At 42.6% G+C, this 21,623-nt stretch overlaps 1 protein-coding gene across 1 annotated transcript in view; it reads right to left on the minus strand.

The window, feature by feature from the left end:
- Positions 1–5,966, minus strand: part of ILF2 (interleukin enhancer binding factor 2) — a 104,161-nt gene extending 98,195 nt beyond the window's left edge. The window contains exons 1-3 of the mRNA XM_085848684.1: positions 5,691–5,966; positions 4,922–4,984; positions 2,600–2,642 (exon numbers count right to left, since the gene is read on the minus strand). Coding sequence (XP_085704810.1) covers positions 2,600–2,642; positions 4,922–4,984; positions 5,691–5,695 — 111 coding nt within the window. The 5' untranslated portion in view covers positions 5,696–5,966. The remainder of the gene's footprint in view (positions 1–2,599; positions 2,643–4,921; positions 4,985–5,690) is intronic.
- Between the last annotated feature and the right edge of the window lie 15,657 nt (positions 5,967–21,623).

A 21,623-nucleotide genomic window follows, 5' to 3' on the forward strand; every position in this document is an offset into this window, starting at 1 on the left:
TGGAGATCCCTGTATTTTGCATGTCTAACTTTCTGTTTTAATCTATTGACAAGTTCAGTGCTGTGTGGTGGGTGCTCTCAACAAAAGCAGCAGAATAATTTGAATGCAGGGATCCATGTGATTGGAGAGGACTTGGACCAATCCACAACGCAACTTCAGGAGGTGTCACCACCACACCACTATTAACACCTCTGAGGAAGAGAACTACCTCGTTCTCAAAACATCAGGCTTTAATAAATAATTTATTATTTTACTGCTCAGTGTACTGCCTCATACCATTATATATATATATATATATATATATATATATATATATATATATATATATATATATATATATATATATATGTGTGCACACACGCATGCACAAACACCACTAGAAAGTCTACACCTCCTTTCAAAATTTTCACCTTTTGTGGCCTTGTAGCTTGGAAATAAATTCCATTAAATCAAACTTTCTCCACCTTTATTTACATATCGTAACCTACAACTTCGAAGGGAAAAACAAATTGTACAAATTTCAGAAAATTAATTAAAAACTACAAAACTACAAAACTAGAATATCTTGGTTGGATAACTGTCCAACCTCATTATAGCAATTGCAAATTAGCTCAGGTGCAACCACTCACCTTCAAAATCACACATCAAGTTAATTGGCTTCCACCTGTGTTAAATTGTAGTGATTCTGTTAATTTCAAAATAATTTCAGCTGTTCTTGAAAGTTTCCTCTGCTGAGTAGTGCATTTTACAGCAAAGACTCAATCATGAGTCCCAAGGAGCTTTCAAAAGACCTCAAGGGTAAAATTGTGGAAAGGCGCAGAACAGCGGATGGGTATAAAATATTTCAAAGGCCTTGACTATCCCTTGGAGCAGTCAAGACAATTATTAAGAAGTGGAAGGCATATGGTACCAACAAGACCCTGCCGAGATCAGGCTGGCCCTCCAACCTGGATGACCAAGCAAAGAGACTGATCAGAGAGGCCACCAAAAGGCCAATGTGAAAGAATGCCTTTTGTATGGCAGCTTTTGTATGGCCAATGGCAACTTTGATACAAAGAAAAAAAAATGCCTTTATGGCAAGGACTGGTCATTGCGTGCATGTGACAACAATACACCAAGCACTCCATAAATCTGGCCTGCACAGTAGGGTGGCAAGAAGGAAGCCATAACTCAAAAAACCCCACCTCGAGTCCTGTTTGAGGTGCACAAAAAAAAAAGAACCACTCCAGAGATTCTGAAGCCATGTAGCAAAAAGTTTTGTGGTCTGACAAAACAAATATGGAACGTTTTGGCCTAAATGCAAACGTTATGTTTAGCACAAGCACAACACAGCACATCATCTAAAGGACACCCTACTTGAAGATTGCTGTCCAGTGTCCATCAATGCTCCCTGTGCAACTTCATTGAGCTTGAACAGTTTGGTGCAGAAGAATGGGCAAATATTGCCCAATCATGGTGTGCAAAGTTGGTAGAGATCTCTCCCAACAGACTCGCAGCTCTAATTGTTGTCAAAGGTGCTTCCAGCAGGAATGAACTGAGGGGGGTGGACACTTATCCAACCAAGATATTCTAATTTTATATTTTAATAAATTTTCTGAAATTTGTACAATTTGTTTTTCATGTGGAAGTTGTGGGTTGTGATGTGTAAATAAAGGTAGGAAAAGTCTGATTTAATGCAATTGAATTCCAGGCTATAAGGCAACAAAATGTGAAAAATTTGAAAGGGGGTGTAGACTTTCGACAGGCAATGTATGTACATCGTCACACATCTATATAACAGGGTGTCCATAAAGTCTCTTTACAATTTAAAAATTATATTACAAAGGTAATTGATGGGATTTTTTTTTTTTTTTAATCAGATTTGTTCAATGTTCTCAGTGATTATCAAAGTTCTCTTTCTATGGGGTTATGTTAAAGATATCATGTATCGAACAAAGATACGGTACATCAACGACCTGAAGCAAAGGATCACTGACGCCATTGCCACCATTGATGAGGCTCTGCTACAGCGAACATGGCAGGAAATCGATTACCGTCTTGATGGGCTTCGTGCAACTAATGGTGCCTATATAGAAGTGCATTAAATGAGGCAAAAAAAATTCATTATCTACTCCTCATTTTGTAATAATTTCCACAGATTTATCTATTAATTTGCTTTTGTAATAAATTTTTTAAATTGTAAAGAGACTTTATGGACACCCTGTACATTGATCACTTGGCCTTTTACATCACAAAACCTTTACAGTGTGGAACAGCAAGACAAAATATGCTTACAGTACATCCCAAAAATAATTTTCAGGTGAACAGTATGTCCCAGAAAACATTTCAACTCGTGGAAAATTCCATTTTTGTTGCATTTTATGGCATGAAAACATTACCGTATGGTCCAGCAAGTTCAAATATAGTTACAGTACATCCCTATTTTTAAGGTCGACAGTGTGTTCCAGAAGAAAGTATCACTTTGTGGAAATAACACTTTAAACTGCCCACTGAAAGGGGGGGTGGAGGTGTGAGATGGGCACTCCCACACAGAGGGCAGGCAGAATTGTCAGTGCTATCTTACACAAATACCACATGTTACACCTCAAAAAATGCTCACCACATAGTAGTCAAATGGAATGTGAGGAACAAATGGACGAAATCTGAAACAAAAACAAAATCACTAAGATGAGAAAAAATAATAAATAACTATTGCATTTCAAACAAAATAATTGGATGAACTTCAGAGAAAGCACTGCACAAATGAGGTGCAAAGGAATGGTGGCAAAATGCATTGTGAAGCTGGTGCTGTTTTTGTTGTTAGTGACAAGAGAATAAACAAACACAAACATACATGGTAATGATGAGTAAAAAGCAACAACGAAAAGGATTAAATACTTTAACTTGACTGCACCAACAAAGAAACAATAGCTGTAAAAAAAAAACAACATTTATCCTGTTTTATTAGTTTTTGTTTGTCAAAGCAAGTCTTTGTTGAAGACCCAGGGCAGAGATTGGTGGAAAGCTTTAGGACCAAGACTGGTTGGAGGCTTCAGGTCAAGATTGGTCGGTTACCGTGAGGGCGGGGATTGTGAAAAGGCCCCACTCTGTAAAGTAGTCGGAAGGAAGAGGCGGACAGAGGTATTTTTGTTTCTCTGCTGCGGAATGATCCTGTCTACTGGTAATTCTCCAATCACCGCACCTTAAGCCTGCCGAGTACACTTTCCCATTCGCGACATTTGCCTGTTGCTGTATTGCCAAACTTGTTCTGCTGTGGTCACAGGCCTGCCTGACACTAGCGTATCCTTTGAACAGTACCAGGGTGTGTATGTGTGTATGTGTGTATGTGTGTATGTGTGTGTGTGTGTGTGTGTGTGTGTGTGTGTGTGTGTGTGTGTGTGTGTGTGTGTGTGTGTGTGGCCTTGGGGGAGATAGCTTTTTTACCATTTAAATTGTTTGGCATATGGTATCCTTGTATACATAAATAATTACATGATTTATATTGTTGCGGTTCTCGGAACCCGGAACCACTGGACTCCACCCCTTCTCCACGAACAGTCTCCACACGTGCGGCTTGGGCCAGAGACAACGCGCCCACTGTTGGGTACCGCACACCAGAGCACCCCCCCCGAAACGTATTGGTGGCACGTCGTGCTATCGGGCGCACAGGTAACGAGACTATAGCCTCAACCCCCCACCACCCCACCCCCCGGTTGCAAAACTCCCTCTTCATCGGTGTGTGTGTGTGTGTGTGTGTGTGTGTGTGTGTGTGTGTGTGTGTGTGTGTGTGTGTGTGTGTGGGGGCGCACGCGCGCTGGCGCCTGTCTGCTTAAGTAAGACTGTAGAAGATTGTTATCATTGTTATTGTTATTATTTCCACGTTATGTCTGCTCTGTGTCCCCTTTTGTAAGTTGCCTGTTTATTGTCGCACCACACACCCCAATAAATCTTCACTGTGCCACATATTTTTCCTCGCCTGATTGTAAATAAATTATTATTATTAGGAATGTTCCCTCCTCGTTTTTGTCTTTTCTTTCATTGATCCAGCATGGTCCAAATCCAAGTTTAGCCAGGACTTTATTCCCAACGATCTGTTCCTTTTAGCCGGTACGTCCTTGGCAGTGTCGCTCGGCTGCATCCGATCCGGTAAAGTGATCCGGTTCTGACCAGGCGTACCGAGGGCGTTTCCCCGGTAATTAAACCACATGATTAATTAGGTAACTCGATTAACCCATAGAGGGGAGGACCCGAGGTCACGTGGTTGAGTTATTGGCGACCATGGTTGGTTAAGCGACCCGCTGCATCGCGGAATTATCCACGTGCGACGGCCTTCAATTCCGGGGAGTCTGGTGGGAACCGACATAGTTTCCGCTACCTCGTGGTATTCTCACCCGACCCTCCCAGCCTGCAACAATATGTTTGTTAAGGAACGACTTGCCTCGCATTTCCTCAATTTTGTCACATGAGCAATGAGCATAATTTGGGGTTCCCTGAAGAGTTGGACAATTGTAACTTGGTTTGTTATATGGTGCAGGAATATCATTCCTGGTCCACAGGCTTGCAGAAAACTCTCAACGCACACTGTGAAGAGCCGTTATAGTTCGGCCATCTTTGCACAATAGGTTCAGCACACGAATTCAAGCAGTCGAGGGTGGTTGCGCTCCATTTGCATGGCTGCTCTTCACTGACGAGACTAAAAACTTTCATCATAGTGGGGGTGGGTGGTTGGTTGGACACATAACTACATTATGGCTCACCAAAAACAACAAACAAACGGTAAGCATATACTTTTCAATTGCATACCATTTCTCTCTCTCATCTGCACAAATGATGAGACTCAGACAAATTCTCAGTGCCGGATGCATCATTAATTACCAAAGGTGTGGCGATGGAGATAGTGACGTTCATATTGATGAAAAGTGAAATGTTGATGAAAACTTACGCAAAGCCTCCAGGAGGTCCACCCCGAGGTCCAAATCTACCACGTGACGCACGCATCAAGCCTCTAAAAATGGGATTGGCAGAAACGGGGGGGGGGGGGGGTGGGGGTGTCAAATAGTACAGTCTTGGTACAGTTAAATGTACAAACTGAACAGTCATATATATATATATATATATATACATATATATATATATATATATATATATATATATATATAAAAAATGATTCCGTCGAGTTCATTGTGCAAACACGACACTCTACTTCCATGTCTCATGGAATGTCTGAATACAAAAAGACCCGTCAGATCTCCATGGGTCATGGTCCCACCGTTTCTGTACTCAACCACCTCAGGTTTTCTTGTCAGGAACAAAGGAACAAAGGAACAAACAACCTTGAAAGCCAATTTACCCGCGCACCACGTGGTTAAACACCCGTCACGGTGCTCTCATGAACCATCAAAGCACTACACCACATTAAATAATAAATAATGACAAATTCGCGACACGTGCTGCCGTGACGACGAAACAAAAACGGTTCGAATCAAACACACGAGTCGAAACCGAGTATTGGTTTCAATATCACGAAACCGACACGGTTTACATTAATGTACAAACCACACGTTCAGAGAATACTGCGTAATTAACCACAATCCCGAACATGGTGTGATTAGTTAATTAAATAATTACGACTTCACCACAGATCGCGTGTAACTAATGAAATAATTAAACCAACAGCGGCTCGACTAGATAAAGAGTAAACCAGGCCGAACCTCATCACGATGTCTGTCAGATTTTTAGTTGCCGGATTTCACCGAAACGAAAACTATTTACTGCGAACGAATCGCGACACAATAATATTCGTTCTTTTACTCGAAAAATAATGGATCACAAAAAGAGACGACAACGGGAAACTGACGACAACGTTGAGCCAAACGATTGGTTAATCGTTGTCCAATCGGTGAGAGGGAAACGCGAATCTTCTTCTTCATTATCCTTTCAGTTTGGTATTTACATCACGTGTGGTCGTCCGTCCATCCTTTCTTTAAAATGAGGAAAATACGGTGAGGTGAAGTTATTTCAAGGGTGTGTAAGGGATGAGAGAAGTGAGGAGGGGAGGGGTGGGGGAGAGAAGTGAAGTGAGGAGGGGAGGGGTGGGGGAGAGAAGTGAGGAGGGGAGGGGTGGGGGAGAGAAGTGAGGAGGGGAGGGGTGGGGGAGAGAAGTGAGGAGGGAGGGGTGGGGGAGAGAAGTGAGGAGGGAGGGGTGGGGAGAGAAGTGGGGAGGGGTGGGGGAGAGAAGTGAGGAGGGAGGGGTGGGGAGAGAAGTGAGGAGGGAGGGGTGGGGGAGAGAAGTGAGGAGGGAGGGGTGGGGGAGAGAAGTGAGGAGGGGAGGGGTGGGGAGAGAAGTGAAGTGAAGTGAGGAGGAGGGAGGGGTGGGGGAGAGAAGTGAAGTGAAGTGAGGAGGGGAGGGGTGGGGAGAGAAGTGAAGTGAAGTGAGGAGGGGAGGGGTGGGGGAGAGAAGTGAAGTGAAGTGAGGAGGGGAGGGGTGGGGGAGAGAAGTGAAGTGAAGTGAGGAGGGGAGGGGTGGGGGAGAGAAGTGAAGTGAAGTGAGGAGGGGAGGGGTGGGGGAGAGAAGTGAAGTGAAGTGAGGAGGGGAGGGGTGGGGGAGAGAAGTGAAGTGAAGTGAGGAGGGAGGGGTGGGGGAGAGAAGTGAGGAGGGAGGGTGGGGAGAGAAGTGAGGAGGGGAGGGGTGGGGAGAGAAGTGAAGTGAAGTGAGGAGGGGAGGGGTGGGGGAGAGAAGTGAGGAGGGAGGGTGGGGGAGAGAAGTGAGGAGGGGAGGGGTGGGGGAGAGAAGTGAAGTGAAGTGAGGAGGGAGGGGTGGGGAGAGAAGTGAGGAGGGAGGGGTGGGGAAGTGAGGAGGGGAGGGTGGGGAGAGAAGTGAGGAGGTGAGAGAAGTGAGGAGGGAGGGTGGGGAGAAGTGAAGTGAAGTGAGGAGGGAGGGGTGGGGGAGAGAAGTGAAGTGAAGTGAGGAGGGGAGGGGTGGGGGAGAGAAGTGAAGAGAAGTGAGGAGGGGAGGGGTGGGGGAGAGAAGTGAGGAGGGAGGGGTGGGGAGAGAAGTGAGGAGGGGAGGGGTGGGGGAGAGAAGTGAGGAGGGGAGGGGTGGGGGAGAGAAGTGAGGAGGGAGGGGTGGGGGAGAGAAGTGAGGAGGAGGGTGGGGAGAGAAGTGAGGAGGGGAGGGGTGGGGGAGAGAAGTGAAGTGAAGTGAAGTGAGGAGGGGAGGGGTGGGGGAGAGAAGTGAAGTGAAGTGAAGTGAGGAGGGGAGGGGTGGGGGAGAGAAGTGAAGTGAAGTGAGGAGGGGAGGGGGGGAGAGAAGTGAAGTGAAGTGAGGAGGGGAGGGGTGGGGGAGAGAAGTGAAGTGAAGTGAAGTGAGGAGGGAGGGGTGGGGGAGAGAAGTGAAGTGAAGTGAGGAGGAGGGGAGGGGTGGGGGAGAGAAGTGAAGTGAAGTGAGGAGGGGAGGGGTGGGGGAGAGAAGTGAAGTGAAGTGAGGAGGGAGGGTGGGAGAGAAGTGAGGAGGGAGAGAAGTGAGGAGGGGAGAGAAGTGAGGAGGGAGGGGTGGGGAGAGAAGTGAAGTGAAGTGAGGAGGGAGGGTGGGGGAGAGAAGTGAGGAGGGAGGGGTGGGGGAGAGAAGTGAGGAGGGAGGGGTGGGGGAGAGAAGTGAAGTGAAGTGAGGAGGGGAGGGGTGGGGAGAGAAGTGAAGTGAAGTGAGGAGGTGAGGAGGGAGGGGTGGGGGAGAGAAGTGAAGTGAAGTGAGGAGGGAGGGGTGGGGGAGAGAAGTGAAGTGAAGTGAGGAGGGGAGGGAGGGGTGGGGGAGAGAAGTGAAGTGAAGTGAGGAGGGGAGGGGAGGGGTGGGGGAGAGAAGTGAAGTGAAGTGAGGAGGAGGGGAGGGGTGGGGAGAGAAGTGAAGTGAAGTGAGGAGGAGGAGGGGTGGGGGAGAGAAGTGAAGTGAAGTGAGGAGGGGAGGGGTGGGGGAGAGAAGTGAAGTGAAGTGAGGAGGGAGGGGTGGGGGAGAGAAGTGAAGTGAAGTGAGGAGGGAGGGGTGGGAGAGAAGTGAAGTGAGGAGGGGAGGGTGGGGGAGAGAAGTGAAGTGAGGAGGGGAGGGGTGGGGGAGAGAAGTGAAGTGAGGAGGGGAGGGGTGGGGGAGAGAAGTGAAGTGAGGAGGGAGGGGTGGGGGAGAGAAGTGAAGTGAGGAGGGGAGGGGTGGGGGAGAGAAGTGAGGAGGGGAGGAGGGTGGGGAGAGAAGTGAGGAGGGGAGGGGTGGGGGAGAGAAGTGAAGTGAGGAGGGGAGGGGTGGGGAGAGAAGTGAAGTGAGGAGGGAGGGGTGGGGGAGAGGGGAGGGGTGAGGGGTGAGGGGTGGGGTAGTGAGGATGGGGGTGGTGGGGGTGAGGGGTAGGGGGTGAGGAGTGGGGGTGGTGAGGATGGTGAGGAGTGGGGGTGGTGAGGGTGGTGGGGTGAGGGTGGTGGGGGTGGTGGGGTGAGGGGTGGGGAGGGGTGAGGATGGGGGGTAAGGGGGTGAGAGGGAGGAGTAAGGGGGTCCCAAACCTTTCATTTGCATATTTATGTTGCACCTTGTACATACTTGGGGCAGAGATGATTTCGGGTCAATATTTTTTTCCCCCTTTTTGCAGATATAACATGAAGATAGATAGATAGATAGTACGTTAATTAAATAATATATTGTACTGCACTTGCAAACCCAAAGTTAAATCAAGAAGTGTGCAAGATCGATAATTACCTGCAGTTTTTGGCGGGAGTAATAAGTTAGGCCAACTGTCATAACATTTAAATTATTTTTTTGAATACACAATCAAGGCTCATGGAAGGGCGAGTACACTGAATGGATCAGGACATAACGGACAAAACCAGGTCGCAAAACCCCCTTCCATGGGGTGGACAAGTTGGACACAGAGGGTGCATGGGGTGGACAAGTTGTACACAGACAATGCATGGGGTGGACAAGTTGGACACAGAGGGTACATGGGGTGGACAAGTTGGACACAGAGGATGCATGGAGTGGACAAGTTAGACACAGAGGATGCATGGGGTGGACAAGTTGGACACAGAGGGTGCATGGGGTGGACAAGTTAGACACAGAGGATGCATGGGGTGGACAAGTTGGACACAGAGGATGCATGGGGTGGACAAGTTAGACACAGAGGGTGCATGGGGTGAACAAGTTGTACACAGACAATGCATGGGGTGGACAAGTTGTACACAGACAATGCATGGGGTGGACAAGTTGGACACAGAGGGTACATGGGGTGGACAAGTTGGACACGGAGGGTACATGGGGTGGACAAGTTGGACACAGAGGATGCATGGAGTGGACAAGTTGGACACAGAGGATGCATGGGGTGGACAAGTTCGACACAGAGGATGCATGGGGTGGACAAGTTCGACACAGAGGATGCATGGGGTGGACAAGTTAGACACAGAGGGTGCATGGGGTGAACAAGTTGTACACAGAGAATGCATGGGGTGGACAAGTTGGACACAGAGGGTACATGGGGTGGACAAGTTGGACACGGAGGGTACATGGGGTGGACAAGTTGGACACAGAAGATGCATGGGGTGGACAAGTTGGACACAGAGGGTACATGGGGTGGACAAGTTGGACACAGACAATGCATGGAGTGGACAAGTTAGACACAGAGGATGCATGGGGTGGACAAGTTGGACACAGGATGCATGGGGTGGACAAGTTGGACACAGGATGCATGGGGTGGACAAGTTTGACAGAGGATGCATGGGGTGGACAAGTTAGACACAGAGGATGCATGGGGTGGATAAGTTGGGTTCAAAGGGAAACTCCAAGGAGGGGAATTTAGATTGAGGAGGGGTGAGGGTGGGGTTAACGAGGTGGAGAAGATCATGGTTTTGTCTGGACGATCTGAGTGGAGATAGTGTAAACTGTCTTGAAGATCTGAGACGATCAAAGAAGATTGATCTGAGATGGTGGTGAACAGCGGTCTTGAAGACCTGGAGGTTAGAATGAGTTTGAAAAGAATGTGGAAGTTGGTTCCACAGGTGGGGAAAAAGATTAATAAATGATTGGGGGCACAACATAAACTGGTCTGAAACCAAATTGGTGATCTGAGATGAGGTTATTGGAGAAAAGGAAGGTTTTCATATCAACTCCAACGACGGATTCCATGACCTTGCTGATGATTGGAAGTCAGCCGATGGATGGGTTTGTGGTTGAGGGAATCAGTTTTTGCACCTTTTTATGTAATGCAGTGATGTTGGCGATTTCTTCGCAGATGGAAGATGACAGCGCAAATGACAAGGTGAAAAGCACAGAGGGAGGATGTGCAAGAGCAGCAGAGCATGTTTGTTTAGGACACATGAGCTGATGCTGGCCATTCTAGTAGCAGAGTCAGAGTTGAGGGTTGAAAGAACCTTCTCCACCTTCTCAGGTGAAAAAGATGCAGTCCAGGACCAGTTGGGTACAACAGGGCAGGATGGGTACCAAGAGTGAGGGGTTAGGAACACAAGATTTGGAAGCAAAAACAGAATTGAGGCATTTGGCCTTCTCTCAAGTGGATTAAGTTGTGGTGCCATGAGAAGAGAGGGGAGGGATGGAAAGAGAGCAGACACCAGAGGCAGACTTAAGGTGCCAGCAGCTTTTAGAGGATGAAGACATGTTTGAAAGCTCATTTTTGAGGTTGGACAGACGTCGTTTTCTGGCTCCCCTGAGAGCGGACACACATTTTTGGAATGCATCGAGATTGCCTTCAATCAGATTAGCCTTCCAGGAAGAGAAGGTAAGTTGTTTCAGAGCAACTGCCTCACTACAGATACAGCACGTTGATACCGTACAACACGTTGATGCAGCACGTTGAGACAGTACAGCACGTTAATGCAGCACCTTGATGCAGCACCTTGATGCAGCACGTTGCCACAGCACGTTGATGCAGCACGTTGATTCCGTACAGCACGTTGATGCAGCTCGTTTCTGCAGCACGTTGAAGCAGCACGTTGAAGCAGCACGTTGATGCAGCACGTTGATGCAGCACGTTGATGCAGCACGGTGATGTTGCACCTTGATGCAGGCCGTTGATGCAGAACGGTTATGCAGCACGGTTATGCAGCACGTTGATGCAGCACGTTTATGCAGCACGTTTATGCAGCATGTTGATGCAGCACGTTGATGCAACATGTTGATGTAGCACGGTTGTGCAGCACGTTGATGCAGCACATTGATGCAGCACGTTGATGCAGCACGTTTATGCAGCACGGTTGTGCAGCACGTTGATGCAGCACGGTTGTGCAGCACGTTGATGCATCACGTTGACTCAGCACGCAATGCATAAGATTTGTACAAACAAAACGGGCGAATTTTCCCCCAAAGAAAACGGGTAAAGAGGACCCTTTGGATAGACTTGTCATTTGTGGTGACCATTTCACAACCGAGGATTACGAAGGCATAAACACATCTGATCACCACTCTGTGAATATGAGTTGTTGGTTGACAAGTTCTCCAGATACCGCTCTGTCACAGAATCAATTTTTGAGTTCAAGTGAGAAAAACCCATAAATGTCTTCTTTAAGAGTACAGGGAAAAACACAATCATGAAAAAATTTCTCAACAAATCAACTTATTGTTGATTAAATTACTTTTTTGACAGCATCAGCACATTGGGCTATTTCATTTCGATTGTAAAAAATTGATCGATTTCCCACTTTTTTTTCTAAATTTGGTAGAATATTTCCCAATGAGGCTAAACATGTTTTGGTATTTATATGCCACAACAGTCTCTTGAAAGTTGGGGTTTGTTCTAACTGTTCACTTTCGCTGGGGTCATGCTCAACTGTCAGAAAGACTTCAACGCCAAGGCTACAGTGTATAATATATTTGGGTCCATTATTGATTCATTCTATTTCTGACTCTTGAGTGACTGGAGGGTTCAAAATTATTAAATCAAGTCACAGACGAATCGTACTTTACATTATTTTATGCATCGAACAAAAAAATGAAAATCTACAAACCAATCTGTCTGGTGGAGTCTGTCAGTGTGACCTGCAGGGCAGTCAGTCCTGCCACTTGTACACGACATAGGCCGTTTTCTTGCACTTGCAAGTGGCTCACATGTATATGGCTCAGGGCCATAAACTCCATAGTATAAATTCCCATCATCCTCCGACTCGTCCTCGGCAATATCGGAATGAAAACACTCAATTTCATCGCTGCTGAAATCACTCTTTGATTCGCATCTCGCCATTGTTCACACGCTGTTTCCGAATGTTCACGAAGTTTTCGGAGAACGTGATGTCATGGCATCTTCGGTAAATTCCGGTCTGTTTTTCGATCACTGACAAAAGTTTTGACTTAATTGTTAATTTTAGCATATTTTGAGTTTCAAATGTAAGAAAATAATTGCCCAACGATTATTAATGTGATTACAACCTTCGAATCACGCAAAGTCATCAGCGACCCAAAACCTGCTCTTTAAAGAAGCACTCCAATGAAACCGATGATTAGGAATGGCTGGCTTTGCAAACGATTAGCGATCACCAATCCGTCATGTTAAACACCTCCCAGAGATGCCCAAAAATGTCAAAGTATGTCCAGACAAATGAATTCGACAAATTAACACTTTTTTTGACAGTCAGAACTATTGCTACATTTGATTCTGGAGCTTAAATTTTGTATTGCGGCTTAGTTTAAGAGATTCTGGAGGTCATGGCATGTGTGGAAATGGAATAAAGCCAGGATCACTGGCGGCCAGGAACACTGGCGTTTATAAGCATTGCAATGTATCCAGCGATTCGTACATATTCCGCTTGATGAGTGATCAGGCATTCGATGATATGACTGAAGAAAGTGGAAAAGAATAACTATCATTAAGAAATCATTGCAGCCTGTTCCAAGTCAAGGCATTGTTGAGCAGGCCAAAAAAAATGGCAGCTTAAGACTTGCGAGCTAACAGAGGGCTGACCAAGATAGCGCGCTGCCATATTCGTAAGGCTTTTTTTTGTGATGAACACCCCATAAATTATCTTTTAAAAGGGTGTTTAAATTAATCCAAACACCCAATTTTCGTTCATGCACCACCTTGGAGTTCCTTTTGTATGCATGCAAAGTTTGGGGGTGATCGGTTTCATGGTTTTGGAGCTAGTGAGGAGAGAGATGGACTGACGAATGGACGGATGCACACTGACATTTATTAGTGTAGATATACAGTCAGGTGGCTTAACAAAATTTTGGGGACACGCCGCATAAAAGCACCAAACTTTTTCCAAGAGCTATCCATTGCCTTAGATTTAAATTTTTGGGAGGACTCACATCCTCAAGATGGAGGATGGCGGCCATCTTGGATTCCAAGATGGCCACCATGTAAAAACCTATACGTGCCATTATATCAGCTTCTATGCCACTTAGGATAGCAATCTTGGTGTCTAAACACACATTTTCTGGGACAAGGAATGCAATTATACCATTAATAATATCAATAAATGAGTTATTTATTGAAAGTATGTGTTTACATGAAAAAGAATACACTAGTTAGTGGTTATTTGTTGATTTGAGACATTATTCAATGCAGTAAGTAAACATGAACAGTACTCTTGTAAACAGACATAAGATGACATAAAAAGACATAATCACAATCCTTATATTCTGTTACTACTTAGTTATAATATAATACTACAAATACTACGTTACTATACTACCAATAAACTCATAGTTCTCATCTTCTAATTTGCATATATTCCGTTTGCATGATGGTTCATTGCTCCCTTAAAAACATTTAGCAACTTGATGGGGACATACCAGATAAAAGCACCAATTTTTATGTGTTACGAGCTTGATGTATAAACTTTCATTTTTTGGTAGGACTCGTGTGATCGAAGCTATAAGACACCATTATATACCATTTTAGTGTATTATGCCATATTTTGCCAAATATGCACACAGAATGATAAGATATTCTGTATTCTTTCATAAATTTCTTTAAAATAGTTGATCTTCTGAAAAAATATTATATCTCATTTGTAAAATCACATGAAATGTTTTTTTTTTTAATATTAATTTGCTTTATAACATACCATTATACATGTAATGTTCTTTACCACTTTGAATCTCACAAACAACAAAATGTAATCCATATCTAGATATACATGTATGCAGTATTGGAGTGATAATTGTGACAAACATAATATCCGGGTCTCCAGTGGCTCACTGGAGGGCAACAAATCTAGTTCACTGAGCCTGGTCTCAACCAATGTCCCATATGATAATATAAATGACACCACCTATTGTTCAAGTAGAACAGGAATAAACATATTGATAGCATATTCCATACTTTTGACATGTACAGCTGCAAAGTTCAGTACATCTCCACTGGACCTTTTTGCAGGCACACCAGGTACTGCAACCATTCTTGCTCTTGCACCCACACTTCACCAGTTCATTACACGCCTTAGAGGAAATGGGTAGGGTGGTCCAGACGGGAAACCATGACTGATTTTCCATCTCCCAAGTCCAACCCCAGCCCTCTGGAGTAGGAGTGTTCTGCTGAGGCAAAAGGCTAGTTGCCCACTATGCCTGTCTGGTAAGCTGCACACTTTGTGTGCTGTATGAGAGCATCCTGAGTTGGTGGCATGTTCTCCATTGTCTTATTCCTCTGACAGAATAACACCCTCCTTACTTCATTGACTGATTCCAAACTGCTTGTTTTGTCATATGGAAGGACAGTGAAGTGCTCAAGGATCTGGAAGTGCTGAGAGTCCAAATCCATATGCTTGTATGGATTCAGTGCCATATAGCTGAATGTTTGGGTAACTTCAGGAAGTGAATTCCAGGTCTCCAATGCCACTTTTTTCCCCTTGCCAAAGAAACCGGATGTTGTGTCACAACCTGTGAAGCTGTGGAATCCAGGCAAGGCTACAGATCTCTCTTTTCCCAGCCTATGACAAATGGAATTGACATGAAGATGAACAAAATCCTTGCCTGTTCCAAATGCTATCCAGATGTCTGCACTTTGATAAATGGCGACCAGGTCATGAAATTTGCTGATTAGGATGACGATAACATCAGCGTCCACAGTGCGTACCAAACACGTGGTAGATCCTGTTTCCAGAGCATCCTGAATGTGAATCAATAGTAAGATGTCTGCCTCTTCGTGGTTGCATGGCAACATGTAATGATTAGCACCTCTGGCCACTACATGGTATCTACATCATATTCTATAAAATGTTCAAAGGCTTTTAAGTAGAAATTGTATTACAATTACCTGATCAAACATCCAAATCTTCACAGCAAAACCCATTGTAGTCCTATGTAACAGTAGTATCAGGAAAACACACTTTCTGACAGGAAATTCCCGGCAAAAATACTGTAGCACCGATCTCTGAAGCCCTCCCCCTCTTACCTTGAGGGTCACTATGTGACAGATTTCTACAGTGTTGATGATCCTGTTATATGCACCTAATATAATTACTTTATCGCAAACATTAATAATATATATAAACTGAATAGTTAAATGGGTTATCGAGAAATAACCATCAAAATTCGATAAATGAATCGTAATAAAATATATAAATTATCACAATTTGATCTCGTTTTGACCATAAATATAGGTCAAGGTTATCTGAGATTATAATAGTCATACCCTGTGGTAATATACAAATTTACTATAAGATAGATGTTCTTAGTTATGTTCTTTCAGGGCAGTAACCATTTGAATCGCAAGAAAAATGGCTGATCTGATGGGCAGACAGACAGACGGACAAATTAGCTGATTAAATATCCTCAGCATGCTCTGATTAGATGGGTCCTACCAAAATATCATAACTAATGCATCAAGGAACAAGTGGAAAAAATTTGGTGCTTTTATCCGGTCTGTCCCCATAATGTGAAAATTTGTCTCTAAGCCACCTGACTAATACTGTCAGACTCTGTTATTCACGGATTCGCAGACCCTGCGTATTTGCGGTTTATAAAATGCAACCTGCTTTGACATTTGCGGCCCTGTGCTTCGCGTATCCGGGGTGTTTTTTCACAGTTTTCCGTGGGCGTATTCACAGCTTTTTCACATTTCCATGGGCGTATTCGCAGTATTTTGCGGGCGTATTCGCGATTTTCATGGGATTTTTTATTTTCCCTCATGAATCACTAACCACTGGGAACCTATCCCCCATTTTTCCATTCAAACAATGCCCCACTATTCACGGCATTTTCCAGGAATGTATCCCCATACGAATAGTGGGGTCCAACAGAATTATGAACAATGTAGAAAAATGAGAACATACAATCAGCATCAAGTTCGCCTTTTTCATGTAAAATAAATCTGAAATTATAAATCCATGTTTTATTCATACTAATGCACAATATGCATTTTTGCAAGTTAATTATGGCGAAAGGGCACAAAGCTGAGAGTTCACCTGGGGCATCCAATACCCTTGCATCAGTCTTGCCTGGGGAGTGGGAGGTGAAATGTCAGCACATTGATAGTAGGAAATTGAGATCTTGATGAAAAGTACAATTCCACGTAATCATCTTTTTTCATTTTGCAAGCCCATTGATCTCCTGTGTGTCATGTATCCGTCTTGGTATCAAGGCGAAACAGATTATAGCGAATGCAGTGAGCTTCATACTTAACGCGTGCACATGTGAGAATAGGAAACAACAACAACAACACAATACCCCTGACGATTTCAAATCCGTGTCGTTGGCTATGACCCTTTTGCTTCTGGTTGTTTTTAAACGCTGTGCAGTGTATAAACACGATTGGGTTTTAGCGAATGAAGTGAGCTTAATACTTAACGCGTGCACGTGAGAGAATAGGAAACAACAACAACAACACAATAGCCCTGGCTATTTGGAATCCGTGTCGTTAGCTAAGACGTTTTGCTTCCGGTTGTTGTTAAACGCTGTGCGGTGTATAAACACGATTGGGTTTTATTTCTATCTTGTGAATATTACTTAGCGCGTGCACATGAGAGAAAAGGAAACAACAAACAACACAATACCCTGGCAATTGTGAATCCGTGTCATTGGCTATGACCATTTTGCTTCCGTTTTTGTTTTGTTTCGGGTTTTTTTGTTTCCGGTTTTTCTTATGGGGAATGATGCATGCCAGGAGATCATGACCGGAAGTGATTATTTATTTATTCAATTATTTTTTCCCCAAAGTTAATTTTATACTTCCGAAAGTGATTTTGTTCATGACAGGAAGTGTTTATTTTGTATTTAACATTACAGGGAGTCATTTTGAAACTCTTTCCAGAACTTTTAATTTATTTTATTCTTGACCAGAAGTGATCGTTTATTTATTTATTTATTCAATTATTCTTTTCCCAAAGTTAATTTTAATAATATCTCCCGCATCATCAAAAAATAATTTTTAATCGTGATTTACATTATTTGATCGCTGATCCCGAATCCAGGCCGAAGTAACGGGAAATTGCGTCAAAATCATCAGCTGTGCGGCGCTTACATGTACCACGGTATAGTTGGCAAGTATACAGTTGTGAACACGTTTTATGTAAAGTCAGAAGCGAATGTAAGAAGAATTCTACGTTCGCTTCTTGGCTTTGCCTATTCCATATTATTTCTATCTTGTGAATATTACTTAATGCGCGCACTTGAGACAATAGGAAACAACAACAACAACAACAACAACAACAACAACAACACAATACCATGGCAATTTTGAATCCGTGCCGTTAGCTATAACCTTTTTGCTTCCGTTTTTTTTTTTTTGCTTCTGGTTTTTTTGTTTGTTTGTTTCCGGTTTTTGTCATGGGGAATGATGAATGCCGGGAGATAAAGGCATCGTCGGAGACATGAAAGACCCAAATAATATCAGACATGGTGTATATTTCCACCACTGATTTTAATAAAGATATCTCCTGCATCATCAAAAAATATTTTTTTAATCGTGATTGACATTATTTGATCGCTGATCCCGAATCCAGGCCGAAGTAACCGGAAATTGCGTATACAGTTGTGAACAAGTTATAGGTAAAGTCAGAAGCGAATGTAAGAAAAATTTTACGTTCAATCTAGAAATTTTTCCTGTTCTAGGCGGTGTAGTTGTCGTTGTGAAGCTAATGTTGAGGTAATATTAATTTTTTTAGATGAGATCCTGTTCTAGGCGGTGTAGTTGTCGTTGTGAAGCTAATGTTGAGGTAATATTAATTTTTTTAGATGAGATCCTGTTCTAGGCGGTGTAGTTGTCGTTGTGAAGCTAATGTTGAGGTAATATTAATTTTTTTAGATGAGATCCTGTTCTAGGCGGTGTAGTTGTCGTTGTGAAGCTAATGTTGAGGTAATATTAATTTTTTTAGATGAGATCCTGTTCTAGGCGGTGTAGTTGGCGTTGTGAAGCTAATGTTGAGGTAATATTAATTTTTTTAGATGAGATCCTGTTCTGGGCGGTGTAGTTGTCGCTGTGAAGGTAATGTTGAGGTAATATTTATTTTTTTAGATGAGATCCTGTTCTAGGCGGTGTAGTTGTCGTTGTGAAGCTAATGTTGAGGTAATATTATTTTTTTTTAGATGAGATCCTGTTCTAGGCGGTGTAGTTGTCGTTGTGAAGCTAATGTTGAGGTAATATTTATTTTTTTAGATGAGATCCTGTTCTAGGCGGTGTAGTTGTCATTGTGAAGCGAATGTTGAGGTAATATTAATTTTTTTAGATGAGATCCTGTTCTAGGTGGTGTAGTTGTTGCTGTGAAGGTAATGTTGAGGTAATATTAATTTTTTTAGATGAGATCCTGTTCTAGGCGGTGTAGTTATTGTGAAGGTAATGTTGAGGTAATATTTATTTTTTTAGATGAGATCCTGTTCTAGGCGGTGTAGTTGTCGTTGTGAAGCTAATGTTGAGGTAATATTAATTTTTTTAGATGAGATCCTGTTCTAGGCGGTGTAGTTGTCGTTGTGAAGCTAATGTTGAGGTAATATTAATTTTTTTAGATGAGATCCTGTTCTAGGCGGTGTAGTTGTCGTTGTGAAGCTAATGTTGAGGTAATATTAATTTTTTTAGATGAGATCCTGTTCTAGGCGGTGTAGTTGTCGTTGTGAAGCTAATGTTGAGGTAATATTAATTTTTTTAGATGAGATCCTGTTCTAGGGGGTGTAGTTGTCGCTGTGAAGGTAATGTTGAGGTAATATTTATTTTTTTAGATGAGATCCTGTTCTAGGCGGTGTAGTTGTCGTTGTGAAGCTAATGTTGAGGTAATATTATTTTTTTTTAGATGAGATCCTGTTCTAGGCGGTGTAGTTGTCGTTGTGAAGCTAATGTTGAGGTAATATTAATTTTTTTAGATGAGATCCTGTTCTAGGCGGTGTAGTTGTCGTTGTGAAGCTAATGTTGAGGTAATATTAATTTTTTTAGATGAGATCCTGTTCTAGGCGGTGTAGTTGTCGTTGTGAAGCTAATGTTGAGGTAATATTAATTTTTTTAGATGAGATCCTGTTCTAGGGGGTGTAGTTGTCACTGTGAAGGTAATGTTGAGGTAATATTTATTTTTTTAGATGAGATCCTGTTCTAGGCGGTGTAGTTGTCGTTGTGAAGCTAATGTTGAGGTAATATTATTTTTTTTTAGATGAGATCCTGTTCTAGGCGGTGTATTTGTCGTTGTGAAGCTAATGTTGAGGTAATATTTATTTTTTTAGATGAGATCCTGTTCTCGGCGGTGTAGTTGTCGTTGTGAAGCTAATGTTGAGGTAATATTAATTTTTTTAGATGAGATCCTGTTCTAGGTGGTGTAGTTGTTGCTGTGAAGGTAATGTTGAGGTAATATTAATTTTTTTAGATGAGATCCTGTTCTAGGCGGTGTAGTTATTGTGAAGGTAATGTTGAGGTAATATTAATTTTTTTAGATGAGATCCTGTTCTAGGCGGTGTAGTTGTCATTGTGAAGCTAATGTTGAGGTAATATTATTTTTTTTTAGATGAGATCCTGTTCTAGGCAGTGTCGTTGTCGTTGTGAAGCTAATGTTGAGGTAATATTAATTTTTTTTAGATGAGATCCTGTTCTAGGTGGTGTAGTTGTTGCTGTGAAGGTAATGTTGAGGTAATATTAATTTTTTTAGATGAGATCCTGTTCTAGGCGGTGTAGTTGTCGTTGTGAAGCTAATGTTGAGGTAATATTAATTTTTTTAGATGAGATCCTGTTCTAGGCGGTGTAGTTGTCGTTGTGAAGCTAATGTTGAGGTAATATTAATTTTTTTAGATGAGATCCTGTTCTAGGCGGTGTAGTTGTCATTGTGAAGCTAATGTTGAGGTAATATTATTTTTTTTTAGATGAGATCCTGTTCTAGGCGGTGTCGTTGTCGTTGTGAAGCTAATGTTGAGGTAATATTAATTTTTTTTAGATGAGATCCTGTTCTAGGTGGTGTAGTTGTTGCTGTGAAGGTAATGTTGAGGTAATATTAATTTTTTTAGATGAGATCCTGTTCTAGGCGGTGTAGTTGTCGTTGTGAAGCTAATGTTGAGGTAATATTAATTTTTTTAGATGAGATCCTGTTCTAGGCGGTGTAGTTGTCGTTGTGAAGCTAATGTTGAGGTAATATTAATTTTTTTAGATGAGATCCTGTTCTAGGCGGTGTAGTTGTCGTTGTGAAGCTAATGTTGAGGTAATATTAATTTTTTTAGATGAGATCCTGTTCTAGGGGGTGTAGTTGTCGCTGTGAAGGTAATGTTGAGGTAATATTTATTTTTTTAGATGAGATCCTGTTCTAGGCGGTGTAGTTGTCGTTGTGAAGCTAATGTTGAGGTAATATTATTTTTTTTTAGATGAGATCCTGTTCTAGGCGGTGTAGTTGTCGTTGTGAAGCTAATGTTGAGGTAATATTAATTTTTTTAGATGAGATCCTGTTCTAGGCGGTGTAGTTGTCGTTGTGAAGCTAATGTTGAGGTAATATTAATTTTTTTAGATGAGATCCTGTTCTAGGCGGTGTAGTTGTCGTTGTGAAGCTAATGTTGAGGTAATATTAATTTTTTTAGATGAGATCCTGTTCTAGGCGGTGTAGTTGTCGTTGTGAAGCTAATGTTGAGGTAATATTAATTTTTTTAGATGAGATCCTGTTCTAGGCGGTGTAGTTGTCGTTGTGAAGGTAATGTTGAGGTAATATTAATTTTTTTTAGATGAGATCCTGTTCTAGGCGGTGTAGTTGTCGTTGTGAAGCTAATGTTGAGGTAATATTTTTTTTATATGAGATCCTGTTCTAGGCGGTGTAGTTGTCGCTGTGAAGGTGATGTTGAGGTAATATTAATTTTTTTAGATGAGATCCTGTTCTCGGCGGTGTAGTTGTCGTTGTGAAGGTAATGTTGAGGAATTTTTTTTTTCAGATGAGATCCTCTTCTAGGCGGTGTAGTTGTTGTTATGAAGGTAATTTTAAGGTAATATTTATTTTTTCATAGCAAAAAAACTGTTTAATTTGATGTATATTTAAGAAGCGAATGTAAGAAGAATTCTACGTTCGCTTCTAGGCTTTGCCTATTCCATATTATACAAACACACGACACGACGATCATGACACTCTATAAGGTGTATATTTCAGCTCGGTTTCTAATTTCCACCTTTTTTTTTAAAAAGAAAATTAATTTTTCTTTTTAAATATATAAAGAGAGAAAGTACATATATTTATATTTTTAAACAGATTCTTAAATGAACTCCACAACGAATCGTGAATTACAT

The sequence above is a fragment of the Eptatretus burgeri genome, chromosome 12, assembly GCF_056783735.1.
Source record: "Eptatretus burgeri isolate ZD-2024b chromosome 12, Ebu_testis_v1, whole genome shotgun sequence".
Lineage (NCBI taxonomy): Eukaryota > Metazoa > Chordata > Myxini > Myxiniformes > Myxinidae > Eptatretus > Eptatretus burgeri.